General features: G+C 38.1%; 1 protein-coding gene across 2 annotated transcripts in view; it reads right to left on the bottom strand.

Annotated features, from left to right (window-relative positions):
* SLC39A8 (solute carrier family 39 member 8) overlaps positions 1 to 18,142 on the bottom strand; it is a 73,066-nt gene that overhangs the window by 4,540 nt on the left and 50,384 nt on the right. For both annotated transcript variants that reach the window (XM_035709635.2, XM_049105007.1), the window contains exon 6: positions 84 to 291. In XM_035709635.2, coding sequence (XP_035565528.1) covers positions 84 to 291 — 208 coding nt within the window. The remainder of the gene's footprint in view (positions 1 to 83; positions 292 to 18,142) is intronic.

Below are 18,142 nucleotides of genomic sequence, written 5' to 3' on the forward strand. Positions count from 1 at the left end.
TTTAAGAGTGCGCCGCCTAAAATGTCTCACTCCACCAAAACCAAGAAGTGACTGACTTCTACTGTGTGAACAGAGCCTCTTACCTAACTCATGAGGAAATTCTTCACACAGAATTGCTATAGAAGTACTGAGTCCCTGAAGAAGAGACAAGGTGCAGGAAGCCCCAATCGCCAGGCCATCGATGAAATTGTGGAGGGCATCACTGAGCGTTATCATCCAGGCAATTGTCCCTATTTTGGACAGTTTGGGTCCCTTCAAACAGGTACATGAACTTGACTCCATTTTTCCATCCTGTAAAATAAGAGAAAATCAACCAACAAAATAACATTTTTTTTTTCTTGAGAGTGTCTTTGCGTGAGCTGAGGGGAGGAGCAGAGAGAGAGAATCTCAAGCAGGATCCAGACCCAGATCCTGACATGGGGCTCGATCTCACTACCAGGAAATCATTACCTGAGCAGAAATCAAGAATCCTATGCCAAAACCACTGAGCCACCCAGGCACCCCAATAACCGACATTTCTTGAAAGTCTAAGAGGTAGATTTTCAATGAACAGATACACAGAAGTAGGAGATATATATTAAAAAAGACCAATGGTTCCAACAGAGAATCTTTCATAGTGGTTAAGAACTCCTAATTATTTATAACAATAAAACAACAACGAACACAAAAACAACAAAAATTTATGGTAGGGAGAAAAGAAATGAATAGGTTGACAGGCTTTGAACAAGCCATTCAAAAGACATTTTACTCTAGTTCCTCTTTTAAAATCCTTTTGAGGGATCCCTGGGTGGCACAGCGGTTTAGCGCCTGCCTTTGGCCCGGGGCGCGATCCTGGAGACCCGGGATCGAATCCCACGTCGGGCTCCCGGTGCATGGAGCCTGCTTCTCCCTCTGCCTATGTCTCTGCCTCTCTTTCTCTCTCTCTCTGTGTGACTATCATAAATAAATAAAAATTAAAAAAAATCCTTTTGATTTATATGAAAAATACTTACTATCACCTTCCTAAAAAGTAACAGTACTACCCTAAGAATCTGATTCATTTGCATACATTAAAACGAAGGAATTTTTTCAAAGACTAAATTTAAAGTCATTTTCCATGTTACAATGTACATGTGAAATCCAAATTTAAAACACAATAACAGGGACACCTGGGTGGCTCAACAGTTGAGTGTCTGCCTTTGGCTCAGGGTGTGATCCCAGGTCTGGGATCGAGTCCCACATCAGGCTCCCTGTGAGGACCCTGCTTCCACCTTTGCCTATGTCTCTGCCTCTCTCTGTATCTCATAAATAAATAAATAAATAAATAAATAAATAAATAAATAAATAAATAAATAATCAAGCACAATGACATAAAGAACATTTACTGTAATCCCTCCTATGTCATCTGAGTAGGTTATCTGGGTCTCAGTTTCTTCAATTATGAAGAAATGAAGATAATGTGCTAAATAATTCATTTATTTTTTAATGACTTATTAAGTTTCCATTGTGTTCCAAGTAATGTGTCGGATAATTAAGCTGTAACAATGTGTTCCCTATAAGCTCTAAATTTCCATGATTCTCTTAACAAATTTCATGAACTGTGATTGGAACAGGCCTGCCTTTGCACTAACACCTCTTTCTATTTTGAAACAATAATAAAAACAGAAAATCCCTTATAAAAATTTAGATTTCCATAAAATTTACAAAATGGTATAAAATCAAATACCAAATGCCAACTAAAGCATTTTCCAGAAACTGTAGAAAAAGATGATAAAATGCAAATTTATTTTTAAGTAGGGAAGCAATTTGCAATTAACTGGAGAACATTTTATTCCTAATTCTCCTCCCCTCGACTCTACCTCAACAGCTAATCAACATATTTATTGAGCATCTGAAATTTGTAAAACACTGTGCTGGATGCTATGGGGAGTGCACAGAAGTGGAAAATACAACTTCTATCTTCCAGAAGTATATTTATATTGGAGAAACAAGATGTAAAGTATATGACTGACTATTTTTAAAATGTTCAGTATACATCCGGCCGAGAAGGGCTGCCTTCCAAGTCATCATCTGAGAGGTTTTAGATTTATCCCAATGTCGCTTCAGTTGCTTTGGGGACTGCTCTTTCAGAACTAACTAGATCCTGCAATACATCTTTTCACTGTGTCATTAGTGGCAAATCTTCATCCTTGGGGAATGTTTTTGTTTGTAGACACAGCCAAAAGTCATTTGGAGCCACTAAATTCTTAAATTAACATGGAAGGAGGAGGGATTGTTACTTGTAGCAGCAGTGGTGTAGTAGTAGCAGAAAGAGACAAAATAAAGGCATATAGTATCTATCATGTGCAGGCATTGCTCTAAGCACTTGAGATATTTAATTCCTTTAGAACAACTCTGTGAATTAAGGATTACTGTTATCATTTTAGAGTTGAGGAAACTACAAAATGTTGGTGAACTTACTCAGGGATGAAAAAGGAATAAGTGGACAATTTTTACTAACTGTTTTCCTACTCTGAATTTATGGGGGTGAGGAGACACTTCTTGTTGAAATAGGCTCTTAAGGCAATTCACAAGGAGAATACCCCCTTCTCAACACTTGAAGCAATGTTGGAATAAGTGTTCAATTTTCTTTTATTTTAAAGGTAAATCTCAGCAGCATAAGAATTCCATCTGGTCTTCAAATGTGGTGTTTTTACTTTACAGTGTTAAAGGATGAACTGAGGTAAATTTAAAACTTTAGGAGATTTATTTGAACAAAAATTGATTCAAATTGGGCAGTGTCAAACCGGATGTGGTTAGGAGCGCTCAAGGAGAGACTTTCACAGAGAAAAGGCAGAAACAAAGAAAGAAAATTATTGATTGGCTCTAACTTAAAGCCCAGTTGGCTTTTTGTGACCAATTGTCTTTAGGTTTCAATTTCATAGCCTTGAGACATTTACAGGTTTAGATTTTGGTTTCTTTATATAGGCTGCCAAGGCATTAGAGCCACCCCAGCCTAATGGCCTCATTATTTAATTAATTTAACAATTGATACATCTTAAATGGGCAACATAATAAACAATCATAATTTGGTCATATGGGTGACTTGGGTAAGAGATGCCCCAGAGCCAGAAGCAATAGCTCCCAAAGAAGAAACAAAAGTGGTCATGAGAAAAGCGGTAGAAGAGACCTTGGCTTTGCGAAAACTTACTGCCAAGAGACACTTAATAAGATCATTTGTTTTCGTCTTCCAACTTGGTTTACCTAAACAAATAGTTATAATGTCTTTATTTACTTGTGAGGATTTACAGAAAAGATTAAAAGATCAAATCTTGACTACCTGATATTACATACAGTCTGTATACAAACTCCTTTAATTCTGAAAAAGAAATTAAATTAATACATCAGTCATGATTCTCTTACCTCTAAGTACAGATATTATTAACTATATTTCTTATGCTCTGTAAGTTTATGTGTCAAATGACACTGTTGGATAGGTTAACAGCCATACATTTTTAATACTTTTGTAACAAACATAAGTAGACAGACATTCACAAAGGAGTTGTTTTTAATCTACCTGGTACTGAGCCACTGAGCAAAGAAAACACTAAATTTAAATCCCTCTAGTTAAGTTAGTGAGTATTCTTCTCTCTCCTTTATTTTTGTTTGCTGTTGTCATTGCTTGCTTGCTTGCTTCTGTACACTTGAGGATATTTCTTTTCTTTTTTTTTTTTAGGCTATTTCTAACCTCAGCCATGATGAGGCAACTTAATCTAGTGAAAAGAACTTAGGTCTGAAGCCCAGGAGAACCAAGTTCTAGCTTGGCTCTGATAGCAACTACTGTATAATCATCAGCAAGGCTCTTAACATCTTAGCCCTTCACAAAAAATTAACTCAAAATGGGTCACAGACCTAAATGCAAAGTTAAAACTATAAAACTCTTTGAAAATAACATAGAAGAAAACGTAGACAACCTTGAATAGGGTGATGAATTTTTAGATACACCAAAAGCACAACACATAAAAGAAATAATTGACAACCTTAACTTCATTAAAATTAAAAACTTCTGCTCTTCCAAAGACAATGTCAACAGAATGAGAAGACAAGCCACAGACTGAGAGAAAATACTTGCAAAAGATACATCTGATAGAGAACTATTACAATATACAAATAACTCTTTAAACTAAACAATAAGAAAAAAAAACATGATTTTAAAATGGACCAAAGACCTTACCAGACAATTTACCAAAGAAAATACAGATAGCAAATAAGCATATGAAAAGATGCTCCACAGCATATATCATAGGAAAATACAAATTAAAACAAAAATTAGACACCACTGTATACCTATGAAGATCACCAAAATCTGGAACACTGATAACATCAAATACTAGCAAGGATGTGGAACAACGGGAACTCTCATTCATTACTGATGGGATTGCAGAATGGTACAGCTACTTTGAAAGATAACTAAGTAATTTCATATTAAACTAAACATACTCTTGCCATATGATCCAACAATCGTGTTCCTTGGTATCTCTCAAAGAAGTTAAAAACTTATGTTTAATGGTACATTAGACATGATGTGCAGCTACTTTGGAAGACAGCTTGGCAGTTTCTTATAAAATTAAGCACACTTTCCAAATGATCCAACAATCATGTTCCTTCATATCTTTCAAAGAAGTTAAAAACTTATGTCTACAAAAAATCTTGCACACAGATATTTATAGCAGCATTATTCCTAACTGCTAGAACTTGGAAGCAACTAAAATATCCTTCAGTAGATGAATGAATAGACTGTAGTGCATGTAATATTAACACCTCCCCCCAAAAAAATGAGGTATTAAGTTGTGAAAAGACATAAGGAATCTTAAATGCATAATACTAAGTGAAAGGAGCAAATCTGTAAAGGCTACCTGCTGTATGATTCCAGCTATCTGACAGTATGGAAAAGGCACAACTATGGAGACAATAAGATCAGTGGTTGCCAGGGATTGGGGGAAGAAGAGGGTTGAATAGGCAGAGCATAGAATTTTTAGGGCAGTGAAAATATTCTACATGATACTACATTGATGAATATATGTCATCACACATTTTTCCAAACCCATGGAATATACAATATCAAGAGTCACCTGCCAACTATGGACTTTGGGTGGTTATCATGTGTAAGTGTAGGTTCATCAATTGCAACAAATGTCCTGACCTGACAGGGGATGCTGATAACAGGGAAGGCTATGCATGTGTGGAGGCAGACAGTCTATGGAAAATCTCTATACTTTCTTTTCAATTTTTCTGTGAGCTGAAAACTGTTCTTTAAAAAATAAAGTCCTTAAAAAAAATCACTTTAAATCTAACTTCAAATTCCTTATCTGTAGGATGGAGAATATATTACTGATTTCATGAGAGAGATTGTTGTGATGATGAAATGAGATTTTTATAAGCCACCAAGTACTCCATGAATGTTTATTACCATCTCCCACAGATCACTTTACCTAACAGTACAGATGAACATGGATTTATTACAGGAAAGAAAACAAAAACTGCCTACAAGTGTGCAAGACAAGAGATTCCTCACATATGATCCTTGAATATATTTAGGAGCACATTGATTAAGATTATTTTTTTTAAAAGGGAGAAAAATCTACCCCCCAAAAAAAGAGCTTTAGAAAAGTGAGTGTTCAGAGACTTGTTAACCAAAAAAAAAAAAAAAAAAAAGGAAAACTCAACAAAAGTGCTTGAGCTTGAGCATAAATATACTCTTGAAGAAAACCATAGAACTTTCAACTACAAGAGTCCAAGGTATATGAAAGCTAAGAGATTAATTAGTGAGAAAGTAAAACCTACTGTGAGAAGATTGAAATCTGACATGGTAAGTTTATATGAATCAGATAGTTGACTGGGTATGGGAGAAAATGAATCTCAAAGATGTAAAGTAATGTCTTGCATACTCAGCACTTCACAGTTTACAAAGCACTTGCATATGTTAGTGTCCTCATTTTCTTTTGACCTTTACAACATCCTCATGAGTGAAACAGAACAGATACTGGCATCCTTATTTTAAAGATGATGAAAATGACAATCTAAGAATATAAATGGCTAGCTCAAAGTCATATGGGAGCTATTGGGATTAGGCTACTTAATTATTTACTGAACACCTATTTTATATAGTAGGCAGGAACTGTGCTAAGAACTGAGGACAGAAACATAAATCAGAGACTCTCCATCTTGCTAGAATTCATAATCCAGAAAGGAACAGCCAGGATTCAAGCTCCAGACCTGTGATAAATAGCTCTTATCTAACCTTCCAGAATAACTCTCTACTCTCTCACTCTACTGTCCTGAATGAGCCACCTCTGCAGGCTCTTTGTCCTCTAGTTCTCATTTGAGATTGACCACTGGGGAATCTCTAGAGGGAGTTCAGAGGATAAAGGAGGGAGAATTCAAGGTATTGATTTCTTTGATACCCATTTGTGTAGTCATCTAAGGCTGTCTATGACCTTCAGATGAAGGCCACAGCTCATCTCAAGACAACTCTCTTTGCAGATTCTAGTAACTGTTCTCTCCCCTCCACCCTTTTGGGTCCAGGCAGGAGTGGCAAAAACTTGCAATTACTGGTTCCTGTGGTCTTCTTACACCCCACTCACACCTTATACATATATTTTCCTTAAGTTATTCTGAGCATTCCATCTGCTTTCTATTGGGATCCTAAATGATGTAATCATTGGTATTAGAAGTGGCCATAACAAGCAGCCCCCAAATGGAATTTAATTGGGTTTTTCATATATTTTAAGATATATTTTAAGTATGGGGAAATGGCATATTGGTCACTCATAAGTGGTCTGCAATTTTTAGTAGTGCCCAGAACATGAAAAGGCTCTACAAGGTCTGGGCTATGTTGCAAACCTTCCTGTCATTTGGTTCTTATGACCCAGCAGACCCAGTGGAATTAGAAGAGTCTATGGCAGACAGAGATGCTGAAAGAAACCTTCAGCAAGTCCTGATCAGAGAATCACAGTACAAACCCCAAGGTGTTAAAATAAAGCCATTTCCTCTTTTGCCACTAACTATTCCTTTTTTCAAGGCATGCCTTGCTTGTTCCTGGGTCCTTATAGAGACTTATCTTGTGCCCATGGGATATTAAGTGGCCATGGCATCATGCCTAACATGAACTGGATGTTATCTGGGCCAGCAAGTCATAAAATCAGCTGTTCACACCAGCATTCCTTTATTAAATTATATATAATGAACAGACTCACACCAGCTTTAGAAAACACAAGCAAATCGCAATGGCAGATGATTCAGACTTCCATAGTATCTGAACCTAATGCTTCATTTCTTTTCCCTCAACAACAATAAGGTTTCGTGAGTATTCCCTAAAGCCAGTCAACTGTGGAGACATCAGTAAGCGTGCCAGCTCCAGCTAGCTATACAACTGTACTCACAATGAACTTAAAATACTTAAAGGAACTTAAAGGAAAATTCTCCACATGGGCAGAACTTTTAGGTGTAGTGTAAAAGAAATGACTGAGATATAGATCTACACTAACTGGTGGGTGAGTGCTAAAAAGTTGCCTAGGTCCAATAACCAGGGGGGAAATTGAAACAGTCATCAAAAAGCTCCCAAGACACAAAAGTCCAGGGCCAGATGGCTCCCCAGGGGAATTCTATCAAACGTTTAAAGAAGAAACCATACCTATTCTACTAAAGCAATTCGGAAAGATAGAAAGAGATGGAGTACTTCCAAATTCGTTCTATGAGGCCAGCATCACCTTAATTCCAAAATCAGACAAAGACCCCACCAAAAAGGAAAATTATAGACCGATATCCCTGATGAACATGGATGCAAAAATTCTCAATAAGATACTAGCCAATAGGATACAACAATACGTTAAGAAGATTATTCACCATGACCAAGTAGGATTTATCCCCAGGATGCAAGGCTGGTTCAACACTTGTAAAACAGTCAATGTGATTCATCATATCAGCAAGAGAAAAAACAAGAAACCATCTGATCCTCTCAATAGATGCAGAGAAAGCATTTGACAAAATAAAGCATCCATTCCTGATCAAAACTCTTCAGAGTGTACAGATAGAAGGAACATTCCTCAACATCTTAAAAGCCATCTATGAAAAGCCCGAAGCAAATATCATTCTCAATGGGGAAGCACTGGGAGCCTTTCCCCTAAGATCAGGAACAAGACAGGGATGTCCACTCTCACCACTGCTATTCAACATAGTCCTAGAAGTCCTAACCTCAGCAATCAGACAACAAAAAGAAATAAAAGGCATTCAAATTGGCAAAGAAGAAGTCAAACTCTCCCTCTTTGCCAATGACATGATACTCTACATAGAAAACCCAAAAGACTCCACCCCAAGATTGCTAGAACTCATACAGCAATTTGGTAGCGTGGCAGGATACAAAAAACAATGCCCAGAAATCAGTGGCATTTCTATACACTAACAATGAGACTGAAGAAAGAGAAATTAAGGAGTCAATCCCATTTACGATTGCACCCAAAAGCATAAGATACCTAGGAATAAACCTAACCAAAGAGGTAAAGGATCTATACCCTCAAAACTATAGAACACTTCTGAAAGAAATTGAGGAAGACACAAAGAGATGGAAAAATATTCCATGCTTATGGATTGGCAGAATTAATATTGTGAAAATGTCAATGTTACCCAGGGCAATTTACACGTTTAATGCAATCCCTATCAAAATACCATGGACTTTCTTCAGAGAGTTGGAACAACTTATTTTAAGATTTGTGTGGAATCAGAAAAGACCCCAAATAGCCAGGGGAATTTTAAAAAAGAAAACCATATCTGGGGGCATCACAATGCCAGATTTCAGGTTGTACTACAAAGCAGTGGTCATCAAGACAGTGTGGTACTGGCACAAAAACAGACGCATAGATCAATGGAACAGAATAGAGAATCCAGAAGTCAACCCTCAACTTTATGGTCAACTAATATTCGACAAAGGAGGAAAGACTATCCACTGGAAAAAAGACAGTCTCTTCAATAAATGGTGCTGGGAAAATTGGACATCCACATGCAGAAGAATGAAACTAGACCACTCTCTTTCACCATACACAAAGAGAAACTCAAAATGGATGAAAGATCTAAGTGTGAGACAAGATTCCATCAAAATCCTAGAGAACACAGGCAACACCCTTTTTGAATTTGGCCACAGTAACTTCTTGCAAGATACATCCATGAAGGCAAGAGAAACAAAAGCAAAAATGAACTATGGGGACTTCATCAAGATAAGAAGCTTTTGCACAGCAAAGGATACAGTCAACAAAACTAAAAGACACCCTACAAAGTGGGAGAAGGTATTTGCAAATGACGTATCAAATAAAGGGCTAGTATCCAAGATCTATAAAGAACTTATTAAACTCAACACCAAAGAAACAAACAATCCAATCATGAAATGGGCAAAAGACATGAAGAGAAATCTCACAGAGGAAACACAGACATGGCCAACAAGCACATGAGAAAATGCTCCGCATCACTTGCCATCAGGGAAATACAAATCAAAACCACAATGAGATACCACCTCACACCAGTGAGAATGCGGAAAATTAGCAAGGCAGGAAACCACAAATGTTGGAGAGGATGTGGAGAAAGGGGAACCCTCTTGCACTGTTGGTGGGAATGTGAACTGGTGCAGCCACTCTGGAAAACTGAGTGGAGGTTCCTCAAAGAGTTAAAAATAGATCTGCCCTATGACCCAGCAATTGCACTGCTGGGGATTTACCCCAAAGATTCAGATGCAATGAAACGCCGGGACACCTGCACCCCGATGTTTCTAGCAGCAATGTCCACAATAGCCAAACTGTGGAAGGAGCCTCGGTGTCCATCGAAAGATGAATGGATAAAGAAGATGTGGTTTATGTATACAATGGAATATTGCTCAGCCATTAGAAACGACAAATACCCACCATTTGCTTCGATGTGAATGGAACCGGAGGGTATTATGCTGAATGAAATAAGTCAATCGGAGAAGGACAAACACTATATGGTCTCATTCATTTGGGGAATATAAAAAATAGTGAAAGGGAATAAAGGGGAAAGGAGAAAAAAAGAGTGGGAAATATCAGAAAGGGAGACAGAACATGAGAGACTCATAACTCTGGGAAACGAACTAGGGGTGGTGGAAGGGGAGGTGGGCGGGGGGTGGGGGTGACTGGATGACGGCACTGAGGGGGGCACTTGATGGGATGAGCACTGGGTGTTATTCTATATGTTGGCAAATCGAACACCAATAAAAAATACATTTATATTGTTTTAAAAAGTTGCCTAGGTGGTCAGAAGCTTCCAAAAACCAAAATTGGATATTGGTGGCAAGGATATCTGGACAGAACTATGCAGATGGACCTCTTGTGACAGACACAGAAGATGAAGATAATTCTACTCTGTTAAATCCCATTAGAGACTATCACAGAGTGTAGTCTCAATAATGAAGTGAACAAGATCCGACTATAAACCTCACTTGGTATCTTTCATCAGTCATCCCAATGTTGATTTAATGGGCCCATAGACAAAGGGGTCAGAATAGTGAGGATAGAGACTATTCACAGCTCAGCATTCTCTTCCTCTAGCCAGGATCTGGCTTACCAGCACTGAAGAAGGTCCAACCCGTCAACCCGTCAAAAACCAGGAATGATGCTGAACCCCACCCCCACAAAAGGCATCATCACCCAATGGGGCAGGAAGGCCCAGCTGGCTACACACAGAGGCAGGGTGATCACATTAATGATTTTCCCCATGATAAGGGGATACTCTTCACTCACAAAGATAGACATATTTAATATGCCTTCCCTACTTGCAGTGTTTCTGCTAGCAGCATCACTCACAGATTTATAGTATGCCCAATATATAGCCAAGATAACCCATATAAATTGTCTCCAAACCATTTTGAAGCAAAGTAAGTGAGACGGTGGGCTCAATCCTTAGAATTCACAAATCCTATCACCTGCCCCTTCATAGAAGAAACTAGCTTGACAGAATTATAGAATGCCCTACTGAAGGCTCAGCTAGGGTATAAGCCAAGAGATAAAACTCTGGAAGGTTGGAGTTCTGCCCATAGGATGTAGATATGTGCCTTACACCACCAGTCAAATACATGAGGCTATCACTGCTGTAAAGGATACACAGATCCAGGGACCTAGAAGTGGAGGTTAGGGTGACCCATCTTGTGTTTACACCTAATAACCCACCTGAAGTATTCTTGCTTCTCATCCCCAACACCTTAGACTTGGTGAGTTTGAAGATCCTAACGTCCAAGGAACAATTCTTCCACTAAAAAATAAGGTCATTTTCCAATTCATTGGAAGTGGAGATTACCCCAGGAAATTTAAAGTTCTTTATATCCCTAAACCAATAGGTAGATGAGGGGGTCGCTATATTGCCTAGGATAATGACACCCAATGAGCAGGAAAACCTGAGTTTCTGCTACAGAATAAAGATAAGAACAATGTCTGGAACTCAGGAAATTCAGTGGGGCACTTCTTAATACTCCCCTCCCAATGATCCTCATCAGGGAACAACAGCAACAACCCAGTGAAGACCCAGACCACCAAGGACTCAGATCTGGCTGGAATGAAGGTCTGGGTCACTTCAATTGGAAAAGGACCTTACCAGTCAAGGTGATGCCAGACAGTGAGGTAAATATAGAAGGTTTAGTGGAAGGAGGCAGCTATAATTACCAACTTAGGCCTTGAAACCATCTACAGAAGCTAGGATCAGCTACAATTTAAATTTATATTCCTTAATTGCATCTCTTCTTCCTATTTCCATCCCCTGGTATTTTATATTAAGAATACCAGTGGTGGCCAACATTTTAGTTCTAGATTGCTTATTACTGAATTGCTATCACACAGGGATGATACACCACACAGTAGTTGATGGGATTTATGCAGTCTCTGTGATGGGGACATGCATTTTTCACCCAGATGAAGATCACTGTCCCATGTACAGTGTTTTTCTGTACCTCCTAGGCTCTAGTAACTTCTTCCTTCCCTTTTCTCTTTGATTATTCATAGCTTGATAAGATTACTCATAGCTCCACTATTCTAAGTCCCAGTTTTACTGCACTCTTCCTAATGGTTTGCTTAACCTTGCTCAGAGTTTTGTAAACTCTCCCTTTCCTATTTATTATTTATCCTTATTTGAATGTGCCACCTTTTTCTGTAAAGAACACAATTGATCTAAAACCTAAGCTCTTCCACAGAGAATGCTCACAGACTCTACATATACCATCAAATACATTTTAATGGGAAAAATTATAAAAAGGATTATATAGATATGAAGATTACAAAAAGGGTTAAATAGATACAAAGATATCATAAAGATTAAGTGCCATACAAATGTAAAATTTTAAGGGTGCCAGGATGGCTCATCAGTCAGTTAAGCGTCTGACTCTTGATTTCAGTTCAGGTCATGATCTCAGAGCTGTGAGAATAGAGCCCCACGTCAGGCTCCACACTGGGCATGGAGCCTGCTCAAGATTCTCTCTCTCTTTGCCTCCGGCCTTCCCTCCCTCATTCTCCTACTATAAAAATAAAAAATAAGGGCAGCCCAGGTGGCTCAGTGGTTTAGCGCCACCTCCAGCCCAGTGTGTGATCCGGGAGACCGGGGATCAAGTCCCATATCAGGCTTCCTGCATGGAGCCTGTTTCTCCCTCTGCCTGTGTCTCTGCCTCTGTGTCTGTGTGTGTGTGTCTCATAAATAAATAAATAAATAAATAAATAAATAAATAAATAAATAAATAAATAATAAAAATTTTTGAAAAATAGCAAATGTAAAATTTTAGTGGGCTTTGGTTTTATTACAGTATCTTCTAGTAATCTTAATGTACTTTATAGCTGATGGTTCCTTTGTCCTTCCTCTGGCCCAGAAAAGTCAGTCTCAGATTACTATAACCAAAATGAAACTTCATATATATAAGAAAGAAGAAATCAATTTTATCGGGAATCCCTGGGTGGCTCAGCGGTTTAGTGCCTGCTTTCTGCCCAGGGCGTGATTCTGGAGTCCCAGGATAGTGTACCACATCGAGTTCCCTTCATGGAGCCTGCTTCTCCCTCTGCCTGTGTCTCTGCCTCTCTCTCTCTCTCTCTCTCTCTCTGTCTCTCTCTCTTTCTCATGGATAAATAAGTAAAATCTTTTTAAAAATCAATTTTATCTTTAATGTATGCAACCAAACATAATTCAAATGCACTTAGTCTCTAGTCATCTGGTTTTGGAAAATCTCTTAACTATTTCCAAAACTCCCCTTGCTAATGAAAACAACTATTAACAGGAAAATAACAATTTCCAGAAGCCTTGAAAATTGTTCCCTTTCCCTCCATCCCTTCAGTGGAATGTGAGTAAAGTTGTTTTGGTCTTTAGGAGTTGAAATAATTGCCTTTCATTTTCAGTCTGGGACCATATCATTTTACTGTCTTGAAAAAAATTACTTAGGAGAAATCTGACAGGTTTCAAGAAACATGCTACTATTTTGCCAATGGAATTTAAAGTATACACTAATTAAGTATTTGCAGTTATCCTAATGGACTATTTACACCACTTTAAAAGGTTGCCTACTGCTCCTACAGATGGGAATAGCATTAATGTTCTCTGACACATTCGGGAAGCAGGATATCATTTCTTATAAAAAGCCTGTATAATGTGCACCCCAGCCCACACAACTCTCATTGTTACTGAGAAGTCTTAAAGGGAGTCCAGAGGCACCAGGAAATTGGTTAAGTTTTAATGTAAGCTGAAGAATGTTGCCAGGCTCTTGAAAAGTAGTTTTCCCCAAATCCAGAAATATCTACATAGCTCAGCCTCAAGGCTTCCAGAATAGTTCAGACAAGGGAAAGGGGTAGGTTGGGGTGTGATAGAGGAACCAGACCCATGTGGGAGCTGCATTGTGTAATTACCATTTGACATGAGTTATGTCAAAAGAACTGAAATGTAGAAGATCCCACCCAATGTAATACAAATGACTGATTAACCAGCCATTAAAAGAGGAAGGAGTGCTTTCTGATTGGCAGAGAAGATCTAGAAATGCAAGCCACTTAGGGCAAGAAGCTTGGGAAAAGTGAAAAGAGGCAAAGAAAGAGAGATGACAGGAGAAATAAGAGCGAGAGCTAACTGTGGTCACTGTGACCGAGTAGATAACTAAGGTGCTAGTGGAGGTGTTCAGAAATAAGGAATCAGCCAGGGATAGAAAGGAAAATGAGCAACAGAGAGTTGGAAATAAAGAGCTGTTCTCTGTGAGGGGGCAGCCAGCAGCCCGATCTATATTTCAGTAGTTCAGAAAAATAGAGGCCAATTTACTTCATATTTGGAAAAGGGGGAGTGGAAATGTACAGGGGATAAGGGTACCAGGACCTAGTTCCCTCTGAAGATCTGCTCACCAGTTTAAGAAGAATTTTTTTTTTTTTTCAGTTTAAGAAGAATTATGTGGAGAATTGAGCATGAAAGATATAGGACATACTCACTGGCACAGAATAGTAATAATGATAACATTAACAATACAAGTTATTTACTCTTCCCAACATCCCTAGGTGGTTATTATTCCCATTTTCCAGATGAGAAAACCAAGGTACAAAGAGGTTAAATAATATACCCAAAGTCATACCTCTAGAGAGGAGCAGAGACAGGATTTAAACATCTATGCCAAGCAAGCATACTCGTGATTTCTAGGAGATGTGGAATTTTATTTTCTTTCTTGTTCACCCCAGTTCACCCAGCATCTAGCACTGCTGCAGGCACCCTGAATATTTGTTGTCCAAAGAAATGTCCAAAGAAAGGTAGAAGAATAGTAAAAGTACATTTCCTCTCACAAATCATTGCCATGTGAAGCATCTACTCCGATCTCCCCATGGAGCAAACATGAGCATTCATACACAACGTGAGAAGGGGGTAGAAAGAAGAATGTTCATTAGTCAATTCCAAATTTGGTTCATCTACATAAAAAAAAAACCACTAAAAGTACAGAAGCAGTTCTATTGTCTTTTGTTTCCTTACCAATCCTCTGGGACTAAAAGTTGAAGGTGTCAAAAGCTCCTGGGGGCATGGATTTGTTTTCATTTCAGCCCAGAGTTTAACATTAGTAGGTGTTGGTAAGGGTGTTAAAGAGCAGAAGATTTCTATCAGCAGCCATCTTGCATCTCCCTCTATAAGACTCACCTCAGAAGACTGATGGAGAAGGAGGCATAAAAATAAGAGTAGTAGCAACAAATGCAACTAACACTGAGGAGTGCTTACTGTTTGCAGAGCATTCTCCTGACTGCCATGAGATGAGTACTTCTAACACCCTAATCACAGATGAAGCAATGAGGATACCACTGGCAACGACTTGACCAAAACCACACAGCTAACAATGGAAAAGCCAGGATTCGAACCCACATGATTTGGCTCCTAAGCCCGTGCAATAAAAGCCAGAGACTGCTCAAAAGAACTGTTTTTTTTCAGGTAAGAATTTCTGAGTTCAGTGGTTTATTATTACAATAATAGATTATTTTACTGCTGTTGCCAGCCTCCATTCCGTTAGGTACCAGGGATTCAAATACTTCTGGTTTTGAGCAGAATACACTAAGCTGATGTTCTGAGGTTTGCTAACACTTCATATGCACTGAAAAGAATTCCAGTCATTGCAGGGAAAAGACACCATCCTTAGGCTTTCAAATCCATAACCTGTTGTTTACAGATCGCATTATGGATAGAAAAATGTAGTTGTTTTCTTAACTATGCCTTCCTGAGTTTATTACATATAACAAAATGTAATTTTAGAACCAGGCACTTATTTGAGGTTATCGATATATTTAAGTTCTAGAATACAAGAAAACTTTGAAGAAAGATTTACATCTTGAATTTTCTCCAGTATCCTGGTATACCAGCATTCACTGTGCCCTAGCTACTCTGACCTTTTTTCTATTGCTAAAACCCACCAAACTCTTCCCCCCACCCCAGAGACCTATACTGGCTGTTCCCTCAGCCGTGACCTTCTTTACCCTCATCTTTGCACGGATAGCTGCTTTTTATGGTTCAAACTTTAGTTTAAATGTGTCCCTGACCACCCAAACTAAAGTAGCCACCCAAACATCATCACGCCACCACATTTTAATTTCTTAAACATCATATGTAACACTAGGATACTGAGCTGTGAGACCCACTGGAATAGAAAGAGTGTCAGAAAGCAGGAATATTTTCTAATTTGCCACAGTATTTCCAGAGCATAGAACAGAGCATGGCACTGGGGAGGTGATCATGTGATACGTGACAAGTGAGTGAACAACAGGATGAATAAATGAATACCATCTCCTGCCCTTTAATATAGGTTCACTGATTTGACCTATAGACTAGAATGTCATTCAGAATATGAATGTTTTCACAGAAGTCCTAATTTAAAATTGCCATTATTGGGATGCTGGGTGGCTCAGTTGGTTAAATGTCTGACTCTTGATTTCAGCTCAGGTCATGATCTCAGCGTTCTGGGACCAAGCCCTGTGGTGAGCTCCGCACTCAGAACAGAGTCTGCTTGAGATTCTCTCTCACTCTGCCCCTCCCTCTGCTTGTTCATGCATGCCTTCTCTCTCTCAAATAAATAACTAAATAAATCCTTAAAAAAAAAAAGATTACCAATATTGTTTTAATATATACATTGCATGACTCTGAAATTTTGGTCAAAGTCACAAAAAATATAAAGAATCCAGAGAAAATGGGGACTATTTCTTCCCAGTAAAGGATTTTTGCAAAAAAAGTAAAACTACCTCTAGATTAAGTATTTGTTTTGCAGCCTAGAAAACTATTGATGATGATCCCTCACCTCTGTTTTTCTGATACATACTTTATAACCTAGTAATTAAAATGGATGAACTAGAAAGTATTAGACCAAAGATCTGCAAGATTTACTGAACCTGCAAAGATCATCTTTATTGGCACTTTCTCAGCTATAGAACTTTTTTTACTTTAATGCACTTTCATTAAGTTGCTATAAAGGTTAAATAAAGTCATTTTCATTAAACAATTTGGTATTCTTAAGAAGAAGACTCAATAAAATAAATTTTGTTCTTTTTTTACTTCTAATACTCTGATACCTGATAACAGAAATATAAAGCAATAATTTCTCAACCATTTCAAAAATCATTAGACTCACACATTGGGCTCTGTCTTCTCTACTGATAAGAACTTAAAACTTACAATATATCTGAATAAATTGATCCACTGATTAAAACAGCAAACAAAGTTAAACATAGGAGAAAGTCACCACTTAACTAAAATAAATGAGTTATTAACTTAATTGGAATGAGATCCTCAGAAAGAGACTGAAATCCCCTATCTAAAAAGTAGACATATAGTAAAATCAAATTTTACCACCCAATCAATGATCTGATTCTAACTTGTTGGTACATTTGTTAAGAGTGAACACCTAATTCGGTCTTCAAACACCTCCAATTGTATTTTTATTCACTAAGATTATCAGAGAGGTATTAATAGTTATAAAAGTGATATTTTGGACTGGACATGTGCCTCAGACATAAAACTGAATAGATACGAATAGAGAGACAGATAAACAAGTATCAGGCAGCCCAGGTGGCTCAGTAGTTTAACGCTGCCTTCAGCCCAGGGCGTGATCCTGGAGACGCAGGATCGAGTCCCACATCGGGCTCCCTGCATGGAGCCTGCTTCTCCCTCTGCCTGTGCCTCTGCCTCTCTCTCTCTCTCTCTCTTTCTCTCTGTCTGTGTGTGGATGTGTGTCTCTCATGATTAAATAAAATCTTTTAAAAAAAAGATAAATATCTACAGATGAGTGAGTGTGTGTGTGTGTGTGTGTGTGTGTGTGCAACAATCTGCTAATCTGCTAATACTCAGTAGTGTAGTATTGTCAAACCAAAAACATTTCGGTACGACCACACTTCATTTGCAAGATGGTTTCACTTTGTAATCTTTCTAATTTAGAATAGTTATTTTTAAATATATGGAATAAATACAACCTGGAATATTTGAATATAGAATAAATTCTACCTCCCCAACTGCTTCTCCCTGAGACATAAATTCCATTTATTATAATAAAACAACTCAAGCTTTGGCAAATTTTCCATCATGCAATCCACTGAGTAAAAATTACTTACCAGGTCTTGATCCATTAGTCCCAAACTGCAAGATGTAGCATGCAAAGAATATAGTA

This window comes from Canis lupus, chromosome 32 (genome assembly GCF_003254725.2).
Source record: "Canis lupus dingo isolate Sandy chromosome 32, ASM325472v2, whole genome shotgun sequence".
In the NCBI taxonomy this organism is placed as follows: Eukaryota; Metazoa; Chordata; class Mammalia; order Carnivora; family Canidae; genus Canis; species Canis lupus.